General features: G+C 43.6%; 1 protein-coding gene across 1 annotated transcript in view; it reads right to left on the bottom strand.

The window, feature by feature from the left end:
• Positions 1-998: 998 nt before the first annotated feature.
• The window catches only part of shisa9a (shisa family member 9a), a 40,730-nt gene continuing 14,450 nt past the window's right edge, over positions 999-27,278 (bottom strand). The window contains exons 3-5 of the mRNA XM_044013362.1: positions 10,682-10,799; positions 10,518-10,552; positions 999-3,001 (exon numbers count right to left, since the gene is read on the bottom strand). Of these exons, the coding sequence (XP_043869297.1) occupies positions 2,160-3,001; positions 10,518-10,552; positions 10,682-10,799 (995 nt within the window). The 3' untranslated portion in view covers positions 999-2,159. The remainder of the gene's footprint in view (positions 3,002-10,517; positions 10,553-10,681; positions 10,800-27,278) is intronic.

Genomic DNA, 27,278 nt, shown 5'->3' with positions numbered 1-27,278 from the left:
GGATTTGGTGGAAGCAATCGAATCGTAACGCGTCCTCGTTGTTGGCTGAGCTCTGTGTGCAATGGGATCACTTGGAAATGCATCGTAATGGCCGTTGTAGAAGGACAAGGTTAGAAATAATACCAGTGGCTGCAGGTGATAATAAATACATCATTAGAAAAGTGGCAAATAAGCTCAGAGAAGCCCCTTTTTGTATAGATATGTGAGTAACGTAACCCAGATAAGTTATTTTCCTACTTTCTACTGCTTGTGAATTTTACCCTAATTTTATTTTTTTGACAATGACTCCTTGCTTCTTCTTTTTTTACTTATAACTATAAACTATAGAAATATCACATTATTTGTGCAAATGGTGTGCAGAAATGAAATGTTGAGAAGCCAAAGCTTACATTTGGTCCACTTAATAAAATATGCTAGTTACCATAGTTTACATACAACACTTTACATTACAGTAACAACATGGTCTATGGAAATAGTGCGGTAACCCTTGGTAAATTGCAGTGGGGATAATACACAATTCAAAAATAGTTTATAGGTCACATCTTCAGGCTTTCTAAAATGTGTTTTTTTGTCTTCTTATGTGTTTAGTAGTATAAAACGAGCCAAGCCAACTTCGAATTCTGACGCACTTCCAAATTTCACAAATTGAATCAGATTTTTATAAAATGTGAGTATATTTTGCTCAGGTGTGTTTATATAAATCCTGTCATCAGATTACCTATAGGTTGTTCTGAAAAAAGGATATAAGAAACTCTATATTGCACATTCTTATAGCCTCTGTGTTCTAAGGGTTAATAAGGAAATTAGAGCTGCAACTACTATGTTGATCGGTAATTCTCAAACCTAGGAAGGACGATGTTCTCAAATGTCTTTTGTCCAAAAAACAAAAACATGATTTCTTTGTTATTATGGAGCAAAGAAACCAGAAAATATTCATTTAAGAAGCTGGAAAATCAGAAAACTTGTTTCAATTCCTTAAAAACACTTAAACCAATTTGATTGTCAAAATAGTTGATTTAGTGACCGATTAATAATCGATTAATTGAGCGATTTCTTTCAGCCCTAAAGGAGATAATATTGGCGTTTACAATGCTAATTATAGTCTACCATGAGTGTAGTACCTTCAAAAAACTGATAATTACTATATTATAAAGTAGAATTTTCTCAGCATCAACAAGCTTTGATTTGGTGATTATAGATATAAGATTACCATAATACAAACTATTATTCCCATATTGTTACTGTACTGTAAAGTGCTACCACCATACAGTTGTTCAGTTGACATTGTGTTGCTACAGTATACATATAAATCTGCATGTGTGTGTGTGTGTGTTGGTGTTTGAGCCTCTGCGAGCAGCGGCAGCATCCAGATGCCGCCTCGCTGCCTCCTTATCCCTCCTCTCGGCCAGCTGTCACCACACAGACGAGATCAGAACAGAACAATGCCAGAGCGACAGCGTCCATTCTGTGTGCCGCAGCCTTGTGGGAAAAAAAAAAAGGGCGACCTTCAGCTGCAGAGCTTATGAGGGCGCTTCTGAATAGCCACAGTACAAAGCCCCGCATGTGTGTCTGCGTGTGTCTGTCTCAGTAGATCTCTGGTCTGAATTATGAGGGAATGGTATTCCTTTCAAGCCGGCCGATGCTTTGTCGGGCAGATGAGGTTTGCGGGCGAACCTGTTGTGTTTCTTCTTTCCCCCCAAGATGCTTCGGTGCTTCACACTTGATCCTCTATATTGCTTCTCAGGTTTGGTTCGTACAGTATAAGCCAATCGTTTTATTACCAGCAGGTTCCCATTTCAGCGTCCGTAACGCTCAGATATTGTGTCATTACAGAGTCGATATTATCCGTGAGACAACAACCTAATATCGCGCAGAAATCCCTGCTCTAGCGGTTGCTCTTTGTTGCGGTCAAACCATCCTCTCGACAACAAAGGTCCGTTCAGTGATTTGATGTGAACTCTGCGGTTGTGAAATGAGGACGCAGTGTCTCTGTCCCACCACATTCAGCACGACACCAACAAGCTTCACTTTCTTCACACAAATACACACAAGGATCTGTACCTTTTTGAACACCACAGGTTGTGCCACCACTTCACATGCATCCTTTTTCCCTCCCTGTCTTCCTCTCGCTCTCTCTCCCCCCTCTCTCTTTCTCGTTCTCACACAGTCACCTCTGTCTTGCTGTTGGTCACAAAGTAGGGCTGTGTGGGGAGGAAGTGTTGGCTGTGGCTTTGACCCCTGGTGCTGTGGAGCTGGTTTGGCTCCAGCACGGTACACTGAGGCCTCTTGTGCCCGTAGGTCTTCCTCCGACCCACTGTCTCAGTCCCATCCCAGCCCTTCAGCCCCAGTCCCATCCCGTGCCCAGTCGCAATTGTGTTGGAACTGTATGCCAGTGGGCGGCCCATTGTGGCTGAGCCAATGGAGGTTTCAGCAGCCCTGGAGATACCCAAGGATGTGCCTCCTGGCATGGTCCCTGCCATGTGTGCCAGGGAGGTGGCCCCAAGTCCTGGTGGCTTGCTACTATGACTGTGAGCGTGAGGGTGAGAGATGTGAGAGCTGTGGGTGATGTTGCCATAGCCGACTTTGGGTTTCTGGCCGTTAGGCTTAAGTCCCCCTCCTCCACCTGCTATGTGCCGCTCTGTTGGAAGGGTTGAAACGGAGGAGATGCTGGGCATCTCTGTGACATAGGTGGCCACTGGTTCTGGAGTCAATGGACCCAGTGAAGTCATAGGGGTCATGGTGGTCATTGGAGTGAGGGATGTCATGGGTGTCATGGAGGTCATTGGAGTCATTGACGTCATCTGGGTGATGGTGTGGTTCATGTGATTGGAGGCCATGTGATTTGAAGCCATTGGGTTGGAAGTCATCGCAGTAGTCATCGACGACATGGTGCCCATCGAGGGTCTGGAGTTGCCCATCGGTTGGAGAGGAAGTCCGCCCTTTGTTGGCAGCTCCACCATCAGGCGACGCTTGGTGTAGAGTTCACCGTTATACTTGGCAGCTGACAGAAAAGGGAGAGAGAGGTAATGGATGTGTTAGGTGGACATGAAGGAGCACAGCTGAAATTGTAATTATTAAAATAGTTTTCTTCAATTTGCCTGTTTGCACTTTTCAGGCTTTTTGTTTTTTTTATAAAACGACAGTATTCTCATTCCCTCTGTTTGTGCTACAGGGGAACTGAGAGAAAATAAAACAGTTTAGAGAGTGACTCATAAAATAAGACTTTCAGCAGTTTGCAGATCAGCTCCAAAACATGGTGCACACACACGCACGCACACGGGGAGAAGTTTGGACAGAAAACATTTCATCCTTTACACCCACAGTCTGAAAAGGTCATATAACAATCCCCATATACTTTATCTTTGTTAGTCAGCCTTCCCTCATCAAACTGACAAAGCAGGTTGTAAAACGACTGCACACAGAGGCCACCAGAGGAGTGAAATCAAAGGAGAGGGAACCCACAATGTCTCTTCCACCTCGTCTCATCCTTCCTCCAGTGCAGTGGGCATTTATTTGCTATGACAAAGAGACAAGAATGTCGAGGAAAGAATGTGCCAACGCACGCCAGAAAAAATGATCCCAATCACATTTACACCTGGGATTTGAAATTTCCAATTTACCTAACCCCAACCTGCTTGTCTTTGGACTGTGAAAGGAAACCTGACATTGTGGAGAAGACCCTTGGTGTGAGGGACATACCACCAAACATGCCGCCCAGATACTACACATTTTTCTCTATGAGCTAGTCCAAGCATGTTCCCATATCTGCTCTAAACCTGGGTGTGTTTGTGGGTGCAGTCCCCCGTACAACCGTAAAGGTCCTGTGTTAGAATTGGTGACATCGAATGGTGAGACCGCAGGATGGAGGGTTCTTTCACCCACCCATATACTTCCGCACACAGCGCACATGGACCCAATGCCGGTGCAAACTAAATTTCCACCAATGGTGGAGTATTAAGCCCCACTCACCAAGCAGAAAAAAACATTTTGACAACAGAAGTAGTCGCCAAGGATAGTCACCCGAGCCTCCACCCGACTCCCCTGCCCGACGGACCTTTCAGCTGTGAGATGCTCGAACCAGACTTGTCCGAGGGAGCTGTAGCATTGCTCTCTTCTCCCTGCGTCCAGACTTGTACCGCCACCTGATGGTGAAGTCAGATACTACAGGACCCTGACGCGGGAGTGTACCAGGGCATTTCGGCGCCATTGGTGAAAACATGGTGGTGCAGAATATAGTAGTAATAGGTGGACTGCAGTCCGGGCCTGGATCCAGACTGTCCTGTCCGGACCCAGAGCCGGAACCGAGCTCTTGGCCAGTAAGTCAGCCAATCACAGGCAGTGCCTTCATTGCATAGAGGCGTGGATGATGCTGCTGTCCAGACCTCCTTAAATCATAATTGACAACCCTTGCCATAGTAAATATTAAACGCTTATGTTAAGGAAACGGAAACTAAATATTTTGTATTCTAATGCTATCATACACATATACAAACATACATACGGGGTAGTTTATTCAATTTACAACAACAAACCCATCCTAAATGTCACACAGGGGACACTTAATGTAATCAGTGAATTTGCCTCGCCACAGTAACTTTAAATCCACTTTGTCACTCTGATAACAGGAAGAGAAGCGAGGGGTGAGTGAAAGGGGGGGAGGCAGTGGGTGGAGGCGGGAGCAGTGTCTCACCCGCCGAGATGCAGCTAGACCGCCCCTGGGGATCAAACTTGCTCAGGCGACAGGTGAATCAATCCGGCGGCAGTCAGCTCAACAGTGCACACATCCAGTGGTGTACGTGAGTGGAAATAGAAAACACTGCTGTTACGCAGTATGGGCTCTGCATGCCTCTGCCTGAGAAAGGCCAGCACCCCACTGACACTCACACATATTATGGATCATGGAAAGAAAAAATCAAATCAAGAACTGCTTTTAAGTAAGTCAATGGTTGTCTACTAACAAGGTAATGCAGGGCTAACTATTTTAAGAGCGTTTAAAGCTGTCAATACAGTTCTTTTTGCCTTATTAAAGACCTGATTTATTCCTGAGAAGATTCACTAATTAGCCAGGTTCACGAAAAACATTCATTATTCTGGGTTTCAGTCAAGTTTGTTTTGTTTTTTTCGTCTTGCGATGAAGTAAAATTTGTACTCGTGAGCCTTTTGTCACATTGTGAATGTGAAGTCTTTGGTTTTTATTCCCCGGTAGTGAAATGGAAGTCCGATGCTGCCACATGTGAGATGTAATCTGATCTTGCTCTATATGTGGCAGCTCACAAAAGTGTCAGGAAAAGTGTTTGAACTATTGCCATTTGTGGCACTCAAATGGACGTCTGGAGATGAAGGTGCAAACTCTTTGAGCTGTGTAGTAAAATGCAGGGGAAGGTGACATTTTAGCCTCCACAGCAGCCTCCACGAATGTCAATGACAATGTCGGTCTCTTGGGTTATTGGACGACTTTGGTCTACTTTGAATCAGCTCCATACATATTAAATGGATTGATGGCTTTCACACTACACTATTAAGGCCTGTTTGTTTCCGGTTATAACCAGTTTACTGTACAAACCATATCATATTAGTAACATATCAGCAATACTTTATTTTTGACCCTTTCATGAACTTGAGTGTTAAGTCTCCTGCATATGACGAAACATAAGGGTCTGGAAGTCTTGGAAATGTGTTGGTGAAGGTGATTTTTGGAACAACATTGGCTAAAGGTAGAATTAGACTGAATTTGGGGGTTGTTTTGACACTGTCTGAAGGGTGTAAATACACGGGTTTGTTGTTTTTATGTAAGTCCTAAAATGTTTTAACCAACTGTGTCATCTGCTGGTTTGGTAATGCCACTGAGGCACAGGAAAAAAGACAGTCAGAAAGATAGTCACAACTGCCAGTAAGCTACTTGGGATTACTCTACCAAGTATGGCTACAAGGCAAAGACAAACATTATCTGTGACTACACACACACACCCACTGGCCTCTTCATTCAAACTTCTACCATCTCGACATCATTTCTGTCCCTCTCTTTTGACCAAAAACAAATAGGAAGATTATGAAGAACATACCTTGTGTTGTCTGTTACAGGACAACACATAGATGACACAAACATAGTCATTCAAAGTACCTCGTGATTGCGATTGTGCTGCAAACCCAGCTGCCCTGCGGGGATAATAGTTATCTACTACTACTACTACTACTACTAGTATTCATGCCCATATCCACAGCTCAGTTGTCATCTCAATCAAAAAATGCAAATAATTGGACATTTAGACGCATCCTATTCACGTTGCAGACTGTGACTCTGGATTTCCAGACTGGATATTTAGTCAAACTAGACTAATCTAGTCCAACTAGTCCGTCTAAGTGGCTGGCATTGACGGGTCTAGCCAATAATAGACCAGGATGGGGTGATAATGACTGAAACCTAAACAGGAATATAACATCAGTCCACCAGAAGACAGAACTGCTACCAGAAAAGTTTTTATCAACTTTTCAACTTATCAACTACTCAGACATGTGCAGTGTGAAATCCATTTTATTGAGATGTGCAACAGGATTGAGTGTAAACCCACAATAACTCGTCCTCCAATTGGTACACTGGATCTTTGTTGATCTTCAACAAAAAAACTAACTTTTACCAGGCCTATTGGAACAAGAAGTTCCTCCCTTTGGGGTTGTAGAACAGATAGTAATGGATGTGGACTATAATTGGTCATTTGTTCTCTAAGGCTGAGTTACAGGTTTGCATCCAGGGACCATTATTAGTTGGTTTTTGCTTTGGCCAGAGTTGGAATTCGATAAAGTGACCTTATATGGATGCACAGGGGGGACAGTGGAGATGGCTATTGATTGACAGAAGTGTGGCTTATCTGCTGGACAGTAGACCATTGGGAAAGTGGCAGAGGCAATTAAAGAAAAAGGGGGAAAAAAAGGCACTTGAGAAAATGGTGTTGATCTTAGACTTGGTGCTATTTCTCTTGGGGTCAACGGCCGGTGAAAAGGCCAGACGATGTAGCAGAAGGGAAGAAAAGAAAGGCAAAGTCATTTATGTTGCTCAAGATTAACAGAGCTCACAAAAAAGGTGACTTCAAAAGAGACACCGCTGGCATTTTGGTTGTTTGCTGTCTTTTATTCCTTGTCCTCACTCTGTCTGCCCTCTCTCTTTGTCGCCTCAACCCCCCACAACATCGTTTTCACAGCTTATGAGTGACAATCCTACCATTGGACCCACAGTAATGGCAGTTTGCCTCCTGGAATCCCGGCTTATGTGATGTCTATCTAAGACCAGGTTTCCAATCATTTCATAGGTGCCTCTTTGAATACCACTTGTGGAATGGAAATCTGTCAGTTAAGTGTAAGCGCGCGGGGGGATTCCATTTCCTTCAATTACAGAAATGGAATCAAATATGAGCCCCTTTTCAGGCAGAGCAAGATTAGTGCCCCTGCAATTCTAAGGCAAAAAGAAAAAGGTGAGGTGATGGCAAAGGTGAATATATGAGTGAAGGATATAAAGTGATGATCGGGTGCAGGAGAAAAGGTGAGAGGAAATGAGGCAGGTGGCGATGGGAGAGCAGTGGAGAGGGAGGGACTGTGGGAGGAAAATAATGAAGCAGAGAAAACGGCAAGATCACAAGAGCCAATTGGAGGAGGGGGAAATTGTCCAGGAGAGGTGGAGAGGAGAAGACGAGGGCCAATTCAGGTATGAAGACGCAGAAGTGTCCTCAAAAGGAGCTGAAGTGGGACGAAAGAGGGAATATTGACAGACATGTGCGACAGGGTTTGACGACACTTTCTACACTTGGACTCAATTTAGTCAAAAAACTCATTCCAGATGTGCTTCATTGTCATGTTTGCATATAAAAAGTGGATTTAAGATTAACGCATATATCAGCATTTTAGACTTTTTATGTTCATTCATGTCCATACAACGTACACAGTGAACGCTCTTGGACTTGCAGAGAGAGCTGTGTGTCTCTGTTCATTTTAATAATCAAAAAAAACTAATAATTATGTAAGAACACCCCCATCACCCGTGTTAGATGAAAGAACAACATTAGTTTGCTTTTCCAGTTGAGAAAACAGTGGAGACCGCGCCTCAAACATTCAGATCTATTCAAGCTCCTGTCAGTGGAGAAAAATTAACATCTGTGCAAATCATGGATTCATTTACTCTTTGCTAAAGATGTTGAGCTGAGAAAAGAATATATTTTCACTCGAACGTCCCGAGAGAGCGAAGTCGAGGCGTCTTCCGCTGACATTTTACAAAGCTGAACAATTTTCCGGAATCAAACACGGGTGTAGTTCTGCTGGAAATAATATCCATCCGTCTCTGAGATCTATGTGTGGACAAAGTAATTGTCAGGAAAATGTTAAAAATACACCACCAAACAATGAAGACGTCCGGGTTCAGGATGACAGCGTTAATCACTGTTTTGGTTCCCTTTGGGCTCATGAATGATGCGGCCACTTGTCACTTACTATTCATCCACTTCCATCTGTTTTCAATTTTTGCCGGCGCAGTTATATAAATGTCTCCTGCAATTACACAACATCTCCCTGCTTTCGTGGGCACAAAGCAGTACTCGGCATAAACAAGCACAGTCTATTACTGCGGCGAGTCTATAGACGAGCGAGGCGGCTCCATGTGCAGCAGTGCTGTGTACGTTTACACCTACGTTCGTCGTCTCAGGCAAATAAAATGTTTTAATTTCCACTCTTTGGCGCGCAACACAAGCTACGGCTGATCTCTCGTCTGGTAAAGAGCACAAATGCGGACAAATAGCAATTTGCTGCTGCTTATCTCACCGTTACTAGGTAATATCGAGTCCTGAAGCGAGTGAGGAGCACGGCGCTACACCTGCCTAGCATAAACAAGCCACACACACACACTGAAAAATTCACAAGTCAGTCTCGCATTAATTCAGGTTATGAAATAGTGATGCCACTGCCAATAACATATGAGCACGGTGAGGTGAAGCCGGAGCAGCTGCACAGGCAAATGACCTCAGCGGATGTGGCGGCATGCATCAAGCTGCCAAACAGCTTGATAAGCAGGCTGTGTCTGTTTTACACGAGGCCCCGTTTGGTGATCAATAACACCTGTCAGATCAGCCCGTGTAACTGCTGGAGCTCAGCGGCGTCGTATCTGGAAACCAGTGAGAAATCCACTGCTGTCCTCGCTGTCTGGATCAGAAAACCTTCAGGGACTGCAAATAAATTATTCAGGACGGAGGGTGGGAGAAAGTTCCTTTTGCTGGGGGAGAGGGTGGGGATGATCTGTTGTTGTCTTTTCTGACCCACATTTATAATTGAGTGATTTTTTTTTTTGTTGTTATGAATGAGAGTGTGGAAGAAATACAAAATAGCGTCTGTATAAAGGGGATATTTGTGAGCTGTAGAAGATTGCACACAACACAAGAAACTCCAGAAATATACAGTTTGTGGCCCATCCACACCTCACTACGTTTACTACACAGCAAAGGCAGTCAATTTCTTATGGACAACTCGAGTCATGGCTTCTTTCACTGCTCCAAAAATCAAAATCTATACATTTTTGCCTTGTTATTATGTTATTAAGTATGTTATGAGTTTTTTCTGTCATGTGAAAATACCATGAATTTGGTTTTGTGCCCACAGACGAGACTGAACTACAGCAGTAGAGTAACCGCGTAATCGGAATAAAAATGGTACGCGGCGTTTGACAGGTTGTCGCACAGCTTATTTTTGTAAATGGAGAATAAAATGGGTCCTAAGACTGAGCCCTGTGGCACACCTTTAAGCTACCTGTAAGTGGGAGCTTGGTTTCAGATGCCAATCTGAAGTTGTGTATTAATCAAAAGTGTGTGATCCACGCTGTCAAATGCCTGAGATCAATAACACAACGCTATTTATTTTTACAATCCAGTGCCTGGTTAAACAGCTCAAACAGACAAAGTTACCAATGTTTTTATAGCTCTGATAATCCGCGAAAAACTACCTACAGCATCAAACTTCAGACCCGCCCACATTCATACATTCACACGTTCACGTGTGAATCCGGCATTACTGCGACAGCGGTTCTGCAAACACCCGACGTCCCAAAGGTCATCCATTCACCCTTTCCTGCCACTGTCACAATCACAAACATAATATTAATCCACAAAGGTCTACACAAGTCTCCACTCGAGGTGATCACTGCACTAATGAACAGTAAATGAGCAGAACATGGGTGTACTGTGTTTTTTTTATTTTGTCTTTGCCTCCGTTAACTTAACTATCTTTGGGTACAACAGATGGAAACTCGCCTTTGGCTATAATCTGGCGTGTTTACGTTCTTGAAACGTTCATTAACATGCGCTGTCCCTTTCAAACAAACTATAAATAATAAATACTAGAGCCAAGGAACAAGTGGTAAAAAAAACAAATGTATAATTTCCTGGATTTTAAAAAGCAGTCACATAGTCAAGAACACTGTGTTTGTTCCTTTTCATCCAAAAACCTCTGAAAATGTTAAGATACTTAGAGGCTTGACAGATACTCACCCACAGCCTTCAGAGAGGCGTACTTATTAAGATCCCTATTTTGAAGCTGCTGCTGTTGCTGAAGCTGAAGCTGCTGCTGATGATGCTGCTGCTGCTGCTGCTGCTGATGATGATGATGATGCTGCTGCTGCTGCTGTTGCTGCTGCTGATGATGATGATGCTGCTGCTGTTGCTGTGGCTGTTGCTGCTCATAGACGTGAGCCAGCTGGCTGAGAGCAGGGTACGGGTGCTGCTGGCCCATGTTTGAGCCCGCGCCCACATTGTTGTTGATCTGACCGCCCTCTGTGGACAAGGACACATGTAAAGGACCAGGTTATAATCAAGTTAACCAAACGGGAACATCTCGTCTGTCATTCAAAAAAAAAAGAAAACGTGTCCACACACACACACACGAGCATCATTTAACTTGTCTCACTTCCATTCTGAACTCTTGCCACCACTTTACAGCTGCAGCTTATTGTACGCCAGGCTCCCCAATACACGTTTGGACTAAACCCAGACACATAGAATGCAGACTGATTAGCTGCATCTGCTGAACATCGCATGTGACTTTGACTGTGATTTCACCGTGCATGCATGCATCCAATCCAACTGTAGACATGACGAATAAAAACAATAAAAAATAGTCATGTCAGTCGTTCTGCAGTTTGACTTGAGTGGATTCAGTTCCAGTGTTCTACATCGTATTTTCATTGTATTTACAAAATATAACATTTACTCGTATACCATCATATCTGTTTCTAGACCTGTCCCACCTCAAAATGTGAGTAACTCTTAACATTGATCAGTATTTTGTCTGCATTCCCTACATGAAAACGAATGATACTGAAAATAACTTAAATAACTTCTCTAGAACTAGAGGAAAAAACAGGGAAAAATCAACACCAACCAGATGGATTTTTTTTTTTTAAAGCAAAACATCTTAATTGTATTTTCATGGGTAATGATCGTAATTAGCAATTAGTAATGATTGTAATTAGCAATCACATCCGAGCACCTTCAAAAGTAGCCTCCTCAACCCCGGCCACGACGGATAAATTGGTGGATCATCCTTTTCCACACATCGGTTGCTTGACACTGTACCTCCTCTTCTGCATGATGCACAAACGTGATGACGGGATAACACGAAAATAAACTACACGCACAAGCGTGGCAGCAGAGTTGTACGAGCACAGCGGGGGAACTCAACTGCGCCGTCTGACTTTAAAGCACAGCTGAGTGCTAGAAACACGCGTGTGAATTCAGAGGACACTCTCTCTCCGGCATTGTTCTCTCCAGGAAAAATGCATATTTCCCCCCGTTACTGGGAACAAAGGTATCCTTGCTAAGTGAAAACGTTCACTTAAAAGCCCCAGTACTGCCACTTGAAATGTGAAAGAGGAAGAGGTATACGGATTGTTGAAGAATGACGATCGTTTGAAAAAAAAAAGAAATGTTCTGGCAGAAAAAGAAGTGAGGACAGAGCGAGCTTGGCAGCATTTGTAAGAAAGCACAAAAATGAAGTCTCAACAAGTCCTTCAAATACAAACTCTATTCTCCTTTAGCCCTTGTGGGGTTTTTGCAGATGGTGTTTTGTTGTTGCGCCACAGCCAAGAAGACAATAGTTGTGAGTTTGGAACTGAAAAAATATTGATTTTCATCTCGTCAGGCCACAAGGTGCGTTCAAAGGCCCTAAACCTCCCGCAGTTCACCTCACTCAAGGTAAAGCAAGTTGTGTCGTTACTAATTAATCACTTAGCCCTGGCACTGATTCAAACCACACACACACACACACACACACACACATTCTCACACATGACTGACGAGGTAGAAAAGAGGAGAAAAAGAGTGGAGACAAAAAAAAAAGAAAAGACAGAAACAGCGTGAGGTCGTCGTCCGTACAGGAGAATGAAGAACAGACGAGATTCAACAACCTGATGAAATGTTCTGTGGTGTTTGGTGAAAAGGAAAAGACGTGTGATCCAGAGTCCAAATCCAGAGTAGGAAACCAGAAATGATCTCTATAAATGCAAGGAACGTCTGTCTGTCTGTCTGTCTGTCTGTTAGTCGGATTAACGGTCTCATGGGTTGAGCTGCAGCCTTCAAAAGGGACCTTAACAAGGGCACCGGTGTGTGCAGTAGCAACTTCAGCAGTGTTTGGATAAATAAGAAATGTAGACTCATCTCTGTCTGTAAATCAGATACTTCACCACTATGACGAGAACGTGCACCCTCTCATTATTTAACTTGTGCAGTATGTGAGGGAAATTCTTATAATTCTAATAAAAATTCTAGCATTTTTAAATATAAGGCTGGGAATCAGTATCGGTCAGTATCGGTCAGTATCGGTATTGGTCCGATACTGGACAGATCTCGCTTGACTATGCGCGGACTGTAAAATGTCATGACTGTATCGGACTGATATCGTTATCGGTATAGAGACTTTGTGATATCGGTATCCGACACAGAAAGAAGTGGCATCGTCCCGTCTTTAATGAAATATTATTTATTATGCAGCATAGAGCCATTGCTATACCAGTAGTCTGGTTACGCAAAGACATAGATTATGCAGATTATTCCAGAGAGAGAGAGAGTTTGTGTTTTCCTGCTCCTGAAGACACTGAAGATCAAGACAGGGAACCTGTCTGTCTCTGTTCTAGTTTCAAATAAACACCTTCCACTGAACTTCATCACAGACTCCAGGACCTTCTTCACTGTTCTCCTCCCCAAACACAACATGACTTGAAGTAAATTGAAATTGAGGCTGAGTGATGGGGTCGGGGTCAAGCAGGGAGGGGGTTAGAATAAGAAGGAATCAGAGCTGAGGGCGCGGAGTCATTATGCTGTTAGAATCTCATCATCTCATCATCTCTCAAGTATAATTCACTCCATTCATGGTTGAACATCAGAGTGCTGATCTTTCATAAGAAGCCAAAAGAGTCAGAGATGAGGTCACCAGCTTCGCATTTTGGTTTGAGGAGCACAATGTTGTAAAATTCAATATACCATCAAAGCACTGCAGGTGTCGGGGGGCCTTTTGACATGAATAGGTGTGCAGTGAATACATGAATCCATGACGTGAAGTGGTTAGTATGACCTTTTTTGGAATAAAGAGAACAATATATATGGTTCTGTGTTCATGCCTGTGCTGGAGATATTGGAAAAATAATGAATCTAAATTATTCCAAGCATCTTTCTATTGACAGTGATTGACATGATGTAAAGAATCTCTCTCTCACACACACACACTGTAACACCCAGAGTGACATCACCATACCATACATTTATCAGGATGACTGACAGCTGCCACCAGTTGCTGTCCATCCATCTGTACCTTCCTGAAACATGATACGATGCGCGATACATGGTCCGCGATAATATCGCGATGCGGGATATATTGCGAGACAATCATTTCACGATACATCGCGATATCTGTCTCACTGAAGAAAGTGAACAGTTAAAAGTGCCGCATTTCTCTATTTATTCACAACACAGAGAACAAAGTGCATAGTTTTCTGCACACTAACCCGCCGTAAACTCCCTCTTCTTCAGCCAGGTCAACTGCTACACAAGTTTCCCCTCATTCATTTGAGCAGCGCCCCCATGAGGATAAATGAAGTACAACACCCGGCAAGTGAAACTGGCAGGGACTGTTTACTTTAGAGCGCCTTGATCTGTTAATTAAAATATGGACATTTGCTCTAATTGCATTGCACGATGACGGTATACCACCCCCTATTGGAGAATGGGTGCAATTGTGAAAAGTTGCAGACATGATTTGCAGAGAGGTGGGGAGTTGTGTGAGACAAAACCTACAAGTCCCTTCACACCGGAAGCATGTACAGAAGATATTGTGTTGTACACACAAAAAATGTTTATGTTCGTAATAAAGAATTGAAAGGTTGGCCCCCATGGCAGAGGAGTGGAAAGACATGTTTTGTTGCCAGATGTATTTTAAAACCCCGTGGAGGTCTGACAGATGGTCTGTGTTTATGACAGACCAATGGACAGACCGTTTATGGAGTTCCCTCCATAACTTCACTTTTTACTGGTCACACACAGAGCAGCAGTTCTAACGACGAGAACTAATCAGCGGCTGAATCGTCTGTTTTGCCAACGATTCATTGATTGCAGTGACTTTCTCAGTGACTCTCTTTAAAGAAAGTCCTTTCTGCATGGAGTTTGCATGTTCTCCGGTACAAAAACATGCAATATGGGGATTAGGTAAATTGGACATTTTAAAATGACCATAGTTGTGAGAGTGAACGGTCATTTGTCTCCATATGTGTCCCCTACATGTCAGCTGAGATTTGATAAAGCGGTAGAAAATGGACGGACGGACATTGACACTGCCGCTCCATATCACGGCGTCCACATATCCGCAGTCTTCAGAATGTCGGAATAAAAAAAAAAAAACGATGGTCTTGATGCTACTGGAAATATTCAGTGTTGGGTGCAGATGGAATCCTGCAAGGGAATGTAAACCTTTAAAAGGGCTTAAGTGGCTAAAGTGGCTAAATATGCAGACGTCTCCATTCATTTCACTGACTGTGAGACTGTGTTGCTGCGGCAGGGTAAAAAAAAAAAAAAAGAAACGTTTGTCCAGTCTACACTTTCCTCGCGAAGCTGCCCGTTCAGCAGTGAAGCGCACCAGGTTTGTGAATGTGGTGGCAGGAATTCTAGGAGGTTAATGCAGAAAAAAACAAACCGACAAAGAAGCTTAAACAAAGTGATAAGTTGGAATAACAAAGATCTATTTGCATATAAATGTATCATAATATTTATTATGATGTTTGTAACTTTTAATAAAAGAATCAATCTGTGTTTAACGCTGGTTGTCATATCATGTTTTAGACGTCGCTTCAGAGAAATGTTTTTCTGTACTTTTCCCCACTGGAGAGCAGCGTCTACAGCTTTAATTAGAGACTTGTCTCCTCGACATGATGGACATCGCTGCTGACCAAAATATTAAACTAGTTTGACAATGATTTGAATGTCACATTTGTTTATTTGTATGAACGTACACGCTGCAGCTGCCTGAATACCATTTTTCAAATGGTATTTTCAAAGAATTACTCACATCGATTGATTTGAAATTCGGTGAAATATCATCATGAATGTCTTTATTGTGACATCATGATGGAATATTGTGAAATATTGTCCACCTGCTTGTGCTTTCCCACTTTATTTTCTCTAGACCCCGCCCCCTCTTGACCCGATTAGACGCTCATTGGCCCTCGGGTCGTTTGAGTTTGACACCCCTGTGACATCTGTGAACCAGAAACCTAAAATCTAAAAAAACTTTCTGCTTTCAGGGAACCTTGTTCTCAAGATTAAAGACAGAGACGCTGACATTAATTCAGACTGCAGCACAAAGGCGTCGGAACGTCAGGGTTACAGTAAGTGTGACTGCGCTGATGAGACACCGCGTGCGCGATGAGCTTGTGACCACCAGGTAACAGACAGTCATCGGTGGCGTCAGCGGCACACGGCGTGAGTGTGCACTCCACGAACGCTGCAGAGTCAGATTCACACAGATCAGCACCGAACACTAAGCGATTTCAAAGCTGCACAGTCTCCCTTGTGTGAAGCCAGACATCCAGCATGGAGCCGCGAGGGTATCCTCCCGGGGTAGAACTGGTGTCTGTGCCTTTTTTCATGTTGCACACAAGAATAATATTCTCTTCTTCTAGACACTAAAAAAAAGAAAAAGGGAAATAGGGTAGACAACCCAGTGAAAATGTGTTCCTTGATGTGTTCCGTATATCTGTGTGCACGCAGGAGAGAATGAAGCAGCATAAAGAGAGAGACGGAGACATCAATAGAAAGCCAGAGCACATGTATGTAGGAGTGCTTCTATCTCGTTCTTGGCGCGGCTCCATTGCTACTGGCTTTACAGTGTAATTTCACTGTTTGTTTGATTCAGCACTGAAAATAAATGGTAAGCAGCTGACTCATCTATTACTCCCGCTTTCTTCTCACTCTGCAAACGGATAAACCCCTTCGTCTTCTCCGTCGTCTTCGTCTTCCCCTCAGCTGCAAAACTGCCTCTCTGTCATTACTCAACCGCTCTCCATCTCGCTTCGCTTCCTCTCTCTTGTCATGGCAACAGTATTCTCTCGTGTCGAAAATTGCTCTGCAGCACACGGCAAGTTCGCATTGTCCTGCAGTCACCCGCGCCCACATATCAACAGCCAGGCAGGCCGGCTGCACTGTACTGAAAAAAGTCATTGTTATGCAACCTATGTTATGTTGCCTGCTGCTCCGTCGGTCTGTCTCTTCATCTCTCTCCACTTATCCTTCACGTGTCGGCTCGCCTCCTCTGCGCTTGTTTAAGGTCACCGCTTTGTCCAGGCGCTGTCAAGAAAGAGGCATTCATATTTTATTGAAAGAGCCACTCTGGTTTGGTACAAAGGCGGGTTTTTGTGATGATGATGATGATGATGTTGGGAATTGACACAGAAGCCGATGGTAAACCTAATGTAAACATGCACACTTTAAATAAATACATTAAAAGAAATGAATCCGAGGATGCACAAATTAGGGGTTTTTGGTATTTATTCTGTAGCTGTAAACGTTCCTGACTCGCAGACACACTGTGTGTGTGAGTAGGAGTAGCCTTCTCTGTTTTTCTACATATGCATATTTAGTCACACCGAAAGATGGTATAAGCAGTTTATGCGTGAGGCGGGAGGGCATCTATTTTTCCCCCCCCGTCCCGATTGTTTACAGCGTATCTGCCCCGGCCTCATCCTCTCGGTCCATATCACTCTCCTGCAGGACGGATGACAGCGAGTGCAGCGAGGAGGGGTCATTGCACCCATCAGGCTCGTGGGACTCTCAGCAGGAGCGGAGTATAAAATCCCTCTCGGTGTGGTGAATGAGTTCAAACGCGAGCTCAATCAAAGAGAGTCAGATGTACAGTACAGGCCAAGGTGTAGCATCACATACAGTACTTACAACACGTAAACAAGAAAGTTTCCCTGCAAGACAGAGAGAGAGAGAGAGAGACGGAGAGTGAGAAAAGAACAGATGTCTGAAGCTCCATGGGTCTTGCTACCTGCAGGCGCTAGAGTCAGTGGGTGGCATCTTTGAAGTGAAAGGCCAAAAAGCTGACAGTTAGGAACTTATTTGACAGCGATGCTTACACCTTAAGGGAGCGCCAGCTTCACGAGAGTCAAGCAAACAGCTCTCAGAGTTCAGAGGTTGCTTCAAAAGTTCACTGCGTTTAGATCAGTGAATCCCAACCGTGACTTCCTGGACCCGAGGGCTGCAGTGCAGTCGTCCCGGGAGGACGTAACTTAAATCATTTGAAATTTTTACTGAACCCTTCAACACAGACGACACTTTGCGTGACCGTGATTACGCAGCGGTTTGTGCTATCGGGAATATTCCAACTGTGTTCGAAAGCTGAGATGTCGCAAGTCAAAGCCAACGTGTGGTTATTACGGTAATTTCACTCGCACTGTTGCAGGAGAATCAGCGTCTTTGTCACCAGAGAGTTTCGGCCTGTTGTTGGACAGCGTTGCAGCCCTACATGATATATCATAAAAGAAATAGTCTAGTATCTCAGAAACGCTGTATCATGCCACCATCATGATCATGTGTCCTGCTTGTTTTGGTGCTATGGAAATGTTCCGCCCGTTGTGCTGCTTCGAAACCTCATTAGCATGTTTTTCGCCAGCGCCACGTTGCTGGTTTGGAACCAGAGATTTCAGCCATATTTGGACGAGCAGGGGGCGGACGTGACTCAAAGCGTGTCTTCTGCACATCCACCTACACCTGCAACCATGTATCAATTAGACAGTACGAGCTGTCAGTCACCCATGTCCCAATACATGTCATGCTTTAGCGTCCATTTGACTCCAAATGGGATCGGGGAATTTAGAAAATCCCAGTGTGTCAAAGCATTAATCTAAGGACATATCACTGGCAGCGGCGTTCACTTATTGGCCCCCCGAAACAGCAAGGACTTGGACTCGCGCGGCCATGAATAATTTATCCTACGTAGCTTTAGCCATGAGGCAGCTGTACGGGATTCACTATCTGTCTGCTCCAAAAGCGACGTGTCAGCTCCTCAGTCTTATACACGGCCTCGTTTTCCAAATATTGTTCATCTCATTATCATCGCCATATGCTGCCAGCTTTGTCTGCACTCATTAACGCATCACTACACTCCCATTTCGGGGGGGGAAAAGATAGCGAGAGAGCTCATGAGGAGGACGCGGGGCAGAGAGGAGCGTTTGCGAAACTCCCAAGAGACGCGGAGGAATGGGTGCAGCCAACTCTGTTCCAGAACTGATCACATATCTCCGAGTAAGTCTCACGAGGGCTGACCATTAAACAGATAGCAGTGCGATGCAGAGAAACCGTATTATTGAAAAGTGTGTCAGGGGAAATTGTGACGGGAGATGATAGCAGAAGGAATCGCTTATCTACCCTTAATTGTTCCTCCCTGAGCCTTTGAAAGGACAATGACTTCCGCTGCACCCTTTTATGATTACAGCCTTCCGTCATACCTTCCTCATTTTGAAGAGCTATTGATTTCTATTGTGCCTTATTCTTTTTTTTTATTCCTCCTTCTATTCAGGTTGGAGCATTTCCTGCAGGATGCGACCACTGTCCTCCTCTCGCATTGTCTTCTCACAGGACAATGCATTGACTTGCGTCTCGCGGGACATTGTTAAAGCAAGTCGCTGAATCAATGCTAAGATATCAGTCTGATCTTTAAAGACCTTAAGGCTCAGTATACAGGAGGTTTAGGCCTATTTTTAAAAGTAAACTGTGACAGATTTAAAAGAAAATAATACAATCATATAACAATACATAATAGCCATGACTCCTCTATGAAACTCTTCTCCTAAACTTTAATTTCCTTGAGCACAAGGACAGATTTCTTAGATTCTTATCTCTATCCAATACTAAACCGTGGCAGATGGGGGCACCCAATTGTGACGGCGCGGCGATGTGTCATCGCAGCCGACTTCACACGCATATTTAAATGAAAAAAAGAATCTACCTTGGGGCATCCAAGCTGCATGGGTGGATGGAAACAACTCACACATGAAGGACATTTGAAACAAACACAAATGCAAAGCAACACCTCGAGATAACAAGGCACGACTATGGGATGCTTCGAAAACCTCAAGTCCTGTTGACGGATATTGTTATGGGAGAACACCAGGCCGTGTTGGTGACTCAGGTGTAACGTTCAGATAATTATCACCAGCTTTGTTTCGACCACATACCTCAACACATGCTTCCATTTTCCCACATGTAAAATATGTCAATCTCATTCAGTGGATATCAGGCTGTAAGTGAATGCCATGGACATAGACATTGGATTTAATGATGCTGTCACGTCAGGTTGACGCCCACTTCTCTCAATAAATTCAAATCAATCCTTTATATCCTTCAGCAACTGCCTCTAGTGTTTCCATGTTTGTAAAGGGGTGCGAGAGACGTATTCTTCTCGTTTGCCAGGTGAGGTCAATCAGGATGTAAGAGTACAACTTTCTATAAGTCGCCTCCCTCTTTCCCTTTCTCTCCCCCCTTTCTGTCCTCCAGCTCTCCTGTGTCACATTTTCCCTTTCACCGCAACCTGTCTAGGCACATTTTGGGTCTGGTTCTGTCAGAGATTTCTTCCTGTTAATAGGGAGTTTGTTTTCTCTCTCCACTGATGCCTAGTGCTAAAGGTTTCTGTCACGCTATGTCCAGCGCCTCGAGATAATGTATGTTGTGATTTGGCGCTATACAAATGAAATTGAATTTAATCGAAGAATATGTTGAAAAGCCACCAGAGGGCGACTCCACTGGTTGCAAACAGAGTTCTGAAATTGAGCTGACTTCCCACTAACGAGTCCTCCAATTGAATCGTATCTATGGGGCATTTTGGTCCGCCCTTGAATGTCACCCATAGGTACGTTCTTAGCGCAGCAGTATTTTTCAACTCAGCTAGGAACAAGTGTTGGTGAGGTTAGGGCTAAAAAGACGGTGTGAGGTCAAATTGTGAATCTTGAGGCTTTTAAAAGGAGTTCAGGTTGTTATGGACTGGTTGCCACTTGGTTTTTAGCTTTTAATCATTCTCTTCCAGCCCTTGAAAGCGCACACTGAATGTGTTTTTTGAATGTAATGATGTGTGTGTGAAAAGTGCTATACGTGATTGATTAATGATTAACTGATTTGATTGATTATAAAATATACAGTGGATCAGGGATTCAACAGTTGCACTGCTAAATCTCAAACACAAAAACAGGTCTGTGGTTAGGTGTCGCATTAACAGATGAAGACAGAACTGTCTCTGGGCTTGACATTTTCCTCACATACGCCTGAAATCCCCCGGATGATTTTCGAAAGTAATTCTCTGTCTTTGGTATTTCAAAATAGCAGTATTCAGGTTTCTGCCTCATGATTGTATCTCATAAGTCCTCTGGGCAGTCATTTCTGGTAGCTACAACCTGGGTGTTCCTCCCTGTGACAGACTTCATCAGTCAGAGAGCGAGACCGACACAAGCGCAGAGTGAAAACAGAGAAATAAATACCTGCTCCACTAAAGCAACATGACTGACAAAGAGGTGTCTTTACTCATCATGATGAAGAGGCACCACTTAGGAAAATAGAGCATCTATAAAAAAATCTGAGGCTATTGTTTTTACTGTGAAAGAGACAAAAGATTATAGAGACAAAGTGTTCAAGCCACTGTCGGATTGTTTGTGTTTTTTTGGGTTGTTTTTTTTGCCAGTAAAAGAGCCCAAGAATAAAAGTTAGTTTCTTTTATGTTTGTCCTCTTCTAACTTTTTCTTTCTTCTCCACCACAAGTCTTTTTGCTTCAAGACTTTATTTGACTCACAACAGCTACAGCTTCTATGCCGTTCAATTGCACACGAGGGAAATCAATTAATTGCCTATGTGGTGATAGCTTATTATTATGGGTTGTACTGTATTTATATAGCTGACGGAGCTTGGATCTGTCTCCTCATCAGTCACTGTTGTCTCGTTCTTCTGTGTATTTTCTTCTACTATTTCTGTGTTTGAGCTTGAGGGTTTGAGGGTATGCGACCCAGTCAGAACAAGGGTCTTTCTGCATGGAGGTTGCATGTTCTCCCTGTGTGTGTGTATTTTCTCTGGGTTCTCTGGATTCTTCCCCCCAGTCCAAAAACATGTAATATGGGGATTAGGTAAATTGGACACTCTAAATTGACCGTAACTCCCCCCCGCGACCCTCATGTGGAGGAGAAAGCGGTAGAAGATGGATGGATGGATGGATGGTCCCATTGAGATACAAGATCTCTTGAGACGAGACAATTTCAGAACTCGGAATATAAAAGTTAATTAAAGGGGAGCAAAAAAGAGAGAGTGTGTTAATCTGTTTTAGAGAAATTCGATTTAGCAAAGCTTTAGTCCTACTAACATGTTTACACGTGTTTTAAAAGTCTGGTTTTAGTCAGGCTGACACAGGTTGTCATGTAAATGTACCTCAGAGTCTCCCTGAGCTTCTTGACTGGCAGGATAATATCACTGCGCAGCCACCTTGACTTACTGGGCCATGTTGCTTCACCCCCTGTTTTAGATTTATGAGTCAGCAGTGGAACTCCTGCTCAATCAGCTGAGGGCAACACGCTGTTGTACAGGGGGGAAAAAAAAAGAGACACAGACAGAGACAGACAGATAGCGAAGGAGGGGAGGCGGTGGGAGATTGTGACGATAATGATGTGTGTCTCCGCGGGGGTCTTACACCTCTGACAACATGTCAGAGATGCTGACCCAGATACAGCAGCAGAACAGCGGAGAGACAGGCGGAGCACTGGTTTCCAACAGCTGCTTGTCAAAGCCTGTCAGGTAGTTATAGTATTTATGATGACAGAGGTAAAAAAAAAACACCACATACTGAACATGATTTAAACTGGTGGAATGTAATGTGATAGTGAGTTAAAAATAAACTCTACAATGAGTTAAGAGTCTGATATAAACTATAGTCGGTATCCTTGAATCGGAGCATAGAGGGCACCCCATCGATTTTTACGTTTCACTTCACTTGTCACAAGAAGCTGGTCTGTGAGAAGAGTTGTGTAATCTACGGCTCTGGAGGGAGCCGTCCAAGGTTTGAAACATTAACCCTGATGTCGTTTTTTTTTCTCTCACCTTGGCTAAGGCATAAAAGTTTAAAACTTTCAACTTAAAAGCCTGTGTCCCAAACTTGAGGCATACAGCCTTGAAAAAAAGTAACACTCAGCACCTTAAGTGCAAAAAATGTCTTCCTTCCAAATGAAACTCACTACATTATGAAAATGATCACCTGATCATATACTATAGTACATTTTCGGCATTTAAAACTGTTAAATACCAGTTTTAAATGTATTTCTATGTATTAGTATTTTTACAATTTACTAAAATATGTGATAGAAATATTAAAAGAACAGAAGTTTGAAATTTAACCCTTTGAACACAGAGCATTTAGTCTGCTTTTTTCCATGTACAGTATACAGTGGCTTATATCCTTTTTTTCTCACAACCTAGACAATCTGATTAAAAAGACATTTTAATTTTCATCAACAATATAAACACACGTGAATACTCAAACTGAATTGCAGTTCAAAGTTTGCTTGGCTCATTTTTATATACAAAATAAACGAGAAAGGCCTATTTTGTGACTTCTGCACAATTATTGCTACTTAATTATATCACTACTTAAAAACAAATAGATATAAAATGAATCATAACTTTGACTCATCAACACATTAGAAGAAAAAACGCATTTTGTAAAGCCTGAATATGTGACCTATAAACACACACTCCAGGATGTCCATATAAGGCGTTGTGTATTATTCCCACAGCAACCATTACCATGGGTGTGTCACACTCAGGGTTAAAAAACCTTAGGCAAATACAATGTGCAGCAGCATGAAACATGCATGAAATTAAAAAAGTTAAATACAAGCAGTAAACTGCATGATGTTCACGCGGCATCAGAACACACTAATCCACACACACACACACACATATATACTCCCATTAACCTGCTTCTGTTTATTTGGTGATGAAAGAGGAAAAAGATGGCGCTTGTAGGGGTTCATTGTGTCTGAGCTTCAGCGCAAATAACCTCCTTTTATTGACTTTCTCGGGTTGGCTCGAAGAACAGCGGCGCGATATCATGATGCTTTATCATCATCTACAGGCGTAATTTGTTCTGTTTGCTTCCTCTACAGCAACATTTCAGACCCCCTTTTTTCCTAAAAAACCACAAGCAAACACAACAACAACAACAACAACAGGAGGACGGAGTCAAAGCGAGGCAGCCTTAAAGCCCTGCATCCTGCGTGTCACCCCATCTGTGAGGTCCATAATCTGCCTCATGCCGCTCTCTCGCTTTAGCTAAAAGTTATGCTTTTGCCTTCTGTTTGTTCCCTCTGAGGATTTATGTGACTTGAGGTTTGCCATGGCTGTGATCACTTCTGGGCTGTGTGTTACTGTGTGCTCCTCACTGAGCTGTGAAAGTACAACTTTGCTTACATTTTTATGTGATTGGACCGTTCCTGCAGGGAGTTTGCATGTTTTCTCCTGGCTCTCGGTTTTGTCCCGCGGTCCAAAAACATGCAGAGGTTAATTAGACACTCCAAGTTGCCCAAAGGTGTGAGTGTGCGAATGAGTGCTTGTTGGGATTGGCACCAGCAGCCCCTCGACCCTCACGTGGAGGATAAAGCGGTAGACGATGGATGGATGTGATTGTGTGCTTTAGTGTTGCGTCATTAGGTGAGACAGGGTCCAGATAGACGGGCTTGTGTCTTCTTCCATGTGCCCGTCTTATATCAGCACACGGTGTCAACAACACACTCCTCTTATCCATGCCTGTTTATTTGTCTTCTCTTTAACTCCGCACCTCCTCCTCCGCTCACTCAATCCCTTGCTCCTTTCCTTGTTTAAAAGCGTCCTCAGTATTTATCGGCCTGTCTCGCTTTGTTTCGTCCACAAAGACGCCGCTCTGACGTTCTATTATTAGTGATATCAATTAAATACAGCACTTATTTGACGGCAAGACTTCCCTTAGAGAGAGAGGAAAAGGACAGCGGAGGGAGGAAAAGTAGGTTACTGAAGAAAAGAGTGGCTGCCACGTTTCTTTGGTAAGCAGGAGAACACAATAACACTGGCAGGGAGCGTACAGTTTGTGAGTGTGCGTCACTGTGTGACTGATGCCTACGTGTCACTGTGAAAGAGACCGTGACTGCACGGAGTCCACAAAGAGCGACGCGTTCTTTGCGGCTGCGCGGTTCTCGGCCTCGGCGCGAACACCTTTGTTTTTTCCATGTGCTTTCGCCTCGCGCTCGCGCTGTACCCTGTCGAATCTGTTGAATGTTTGCTTGGATAGCATTCATGTGACGGTCCGTGCAAGGCAATGGTCCTGCAGAGTGGCAGTGTAAGTGTCGGCTCCTCCACAGTGCTCTGTGTCTTGGCAACAGCGAGTGTGAGGGAACCAGTGCGAGCAGACAAAGACGCCCGACAAGCGCCGCAGAGCAGGCGAGGCCGGGCGGGCGGGCAAGACGAGGCTTCTGTGCGCCAGAAGTGGGTCAACAGGAAATCCCCATATGGCCCCCCCCCACCATCACCATCCTGCTGGGGCATTGCCCACGCTGCCAGCAGCCCTGCAAACTAACCCAGAGCCCTGAGTGAGAAGCACAGAGGGGGCAAACAGTTGGCCACACAATTTATTTGGAATCATCTCGGCATTCTACAAGTAATATGTCCTGTGACTGTGTGTGTGTGTGTGTGTGTGTGTACATCTGGTATTCCTCATGTTGTGGGGACCTACATCTGTTCACATTATGAGTCCCCGTCACGTAGATTACTACATTTGAAGGTGAAGACTTGTTTAAGAGTTAGGCTGAGGTTAAGTTTAGGATTGACCGCCAGTAGTTATTATGGTTAAGGTTAGAGTAAGTCACCAGGAAATGAATGTAAGTCCTCAGAAGTCATGGAAACCAGTGAGTGTGTGTGTGTGTGTGGAAGACCAGCATTCTGTGCACCACTTGGTGTTAAAATTGAATCACTAACTGCAGTTGAACGTTGGGAAAGGGCAAATGAATAATCTTAATGGTTTTGAGAGTGGCACAGTTGTCGGAGAGTCTGCTGCCACGTTCAAATGGGTCGCTGCCTGTGATGTTTGATACAGGAAGTTAGAAAAATAAAGGGGACATGACATGAATTCTGCAAATGCAACAAATAGACAAAACAAAGGTATTCTCCACGTTTAGTTTTGTAGTAGTTAATGTCGTGATTTTCTTCAAAATGCTCAACAATAGGGATTCTGAAGCTCCAGCAGCTATACCATTGTTCTTTAAGGGTAAAATCCCAAATGACAGTGCACACCTTTACACTTCATTACACCCTCGTCAACAGCCAAATAAGACATCAGCTTCAGATTTTGGATGTTAAGATATTTGTGGATGTCACTTTGGACCGTGGTGAATTCTGAAAGACATTTGTTTTTGTTTACAGACGATCCCCAGACACGACAGTTGCATGAAAAGGCCGACTTTCTACTTCTTCCAGAGTCCTTGAGCAGACAACTGTGCTCTCGGAAAACAACACAGTGTAGTTCTCCAGTCTTCACCCTCCATCATAAATAGTTGAAGTGTCTGCAGACCGATGAGAAATATATTCTTCTCAGGTAGGAAAATCCCCATTTAGACAAAAATGAGTCACTCCATATTAACACAAGACAGTGCAAAACGGACCTAAACCTATATCTTTATATTTCTGTTTTTCAACTACACACACACACACACACACACACAGAAGCACTTCTGCAACCCCAGGCTCATATTCATGTCTTCCCAAATGAACTAAAATGGTTAATTATGAGACTCATCACTGTTAGCACCTGTTAGGTAATTAATGCCAATCACTGCCTTCTGGGGAGGAAAATTATCCCCCATAAAAACATGGTTTTCCTAACATCCCTCCTAACGTCCTTTCCTCTCCTGTCTCCTTTCCTCCTACAGTGTCAGGGATGAGGGCGTGGCCGGGGGAGAAACCCGAGATATCGGTGAGCAAACGCACTCAGAATATGGATAAATAATTTAGGACTGAGCGAATGCTCACATGGTAGAGGCAGTTCAGAGTCAACTTTATTTTGACAGTCAAACCAGTCAAACTTTATCAAATTAAAAGATGACTATTGCAAATGTAATCAGAATGGTGTAAGAGTAACTGTTTCCTCCAGACTTGGGCAGGCAGATACAGAGCGGAGGCAACTGAGGGATATTTCAGCACGAGTTTGATAGATTCATGCACGGCTGGCAGGTTTGTGGACGTGCACCGTAAACATGTGTCTCTGCAGATAATGATGATAATCTCCTTTCCAAACAAGGGCCTTGCATGAAAGCAGCATTATGCAACTGCTGGCAAAAAGATAGGCTATTAAAGGTGCTGTATTTTAGCATCAATAATCCATTTGGACGAACACAATGCACACAAACACAGTCGACACATAGACTGCTGAGCAGAAGCAGACAAAAGCAGACGTTTTGACCAAATTGACGAGCGTTGCAGGCATTGTAAAACTAGCAATCAAAAAGAATGCCTGTAGCTGATGCGTTAGCGTTTCCAGATGACTTGTTTCAAAACTAATCTTGTAAAAGAGGTCTTAAATAATGGATCACATCATATTAAATCTTAATCTTAATAGTCTCCTTTAAGACGATGGGGCCCAAGTGTAAAGGATTAGCTCGGGCCAGACCATGTACAGGACTGGCTTTAATCTAGTTAGCAGTTGTAAATGGGGCCTTA

Source organism: Solea senegalensis, linkage group LG18 (assembly GCF_019176455.1).
Source record: "Solea senegalensis isolate Sse05_10M linkage group LG18, IFAPA_SoseM_1, whole genome shotgun sequence".
NCBI classification, from domain to species: Eukaryota; Metazoa; Chordata; class Actinopteri; order Pleuronectiformes; family Soleidae; genus Solea; species Solea senegalensis.
This window is presented reverse-complemented; position numbering and strand designations above follow the sequence as displayed.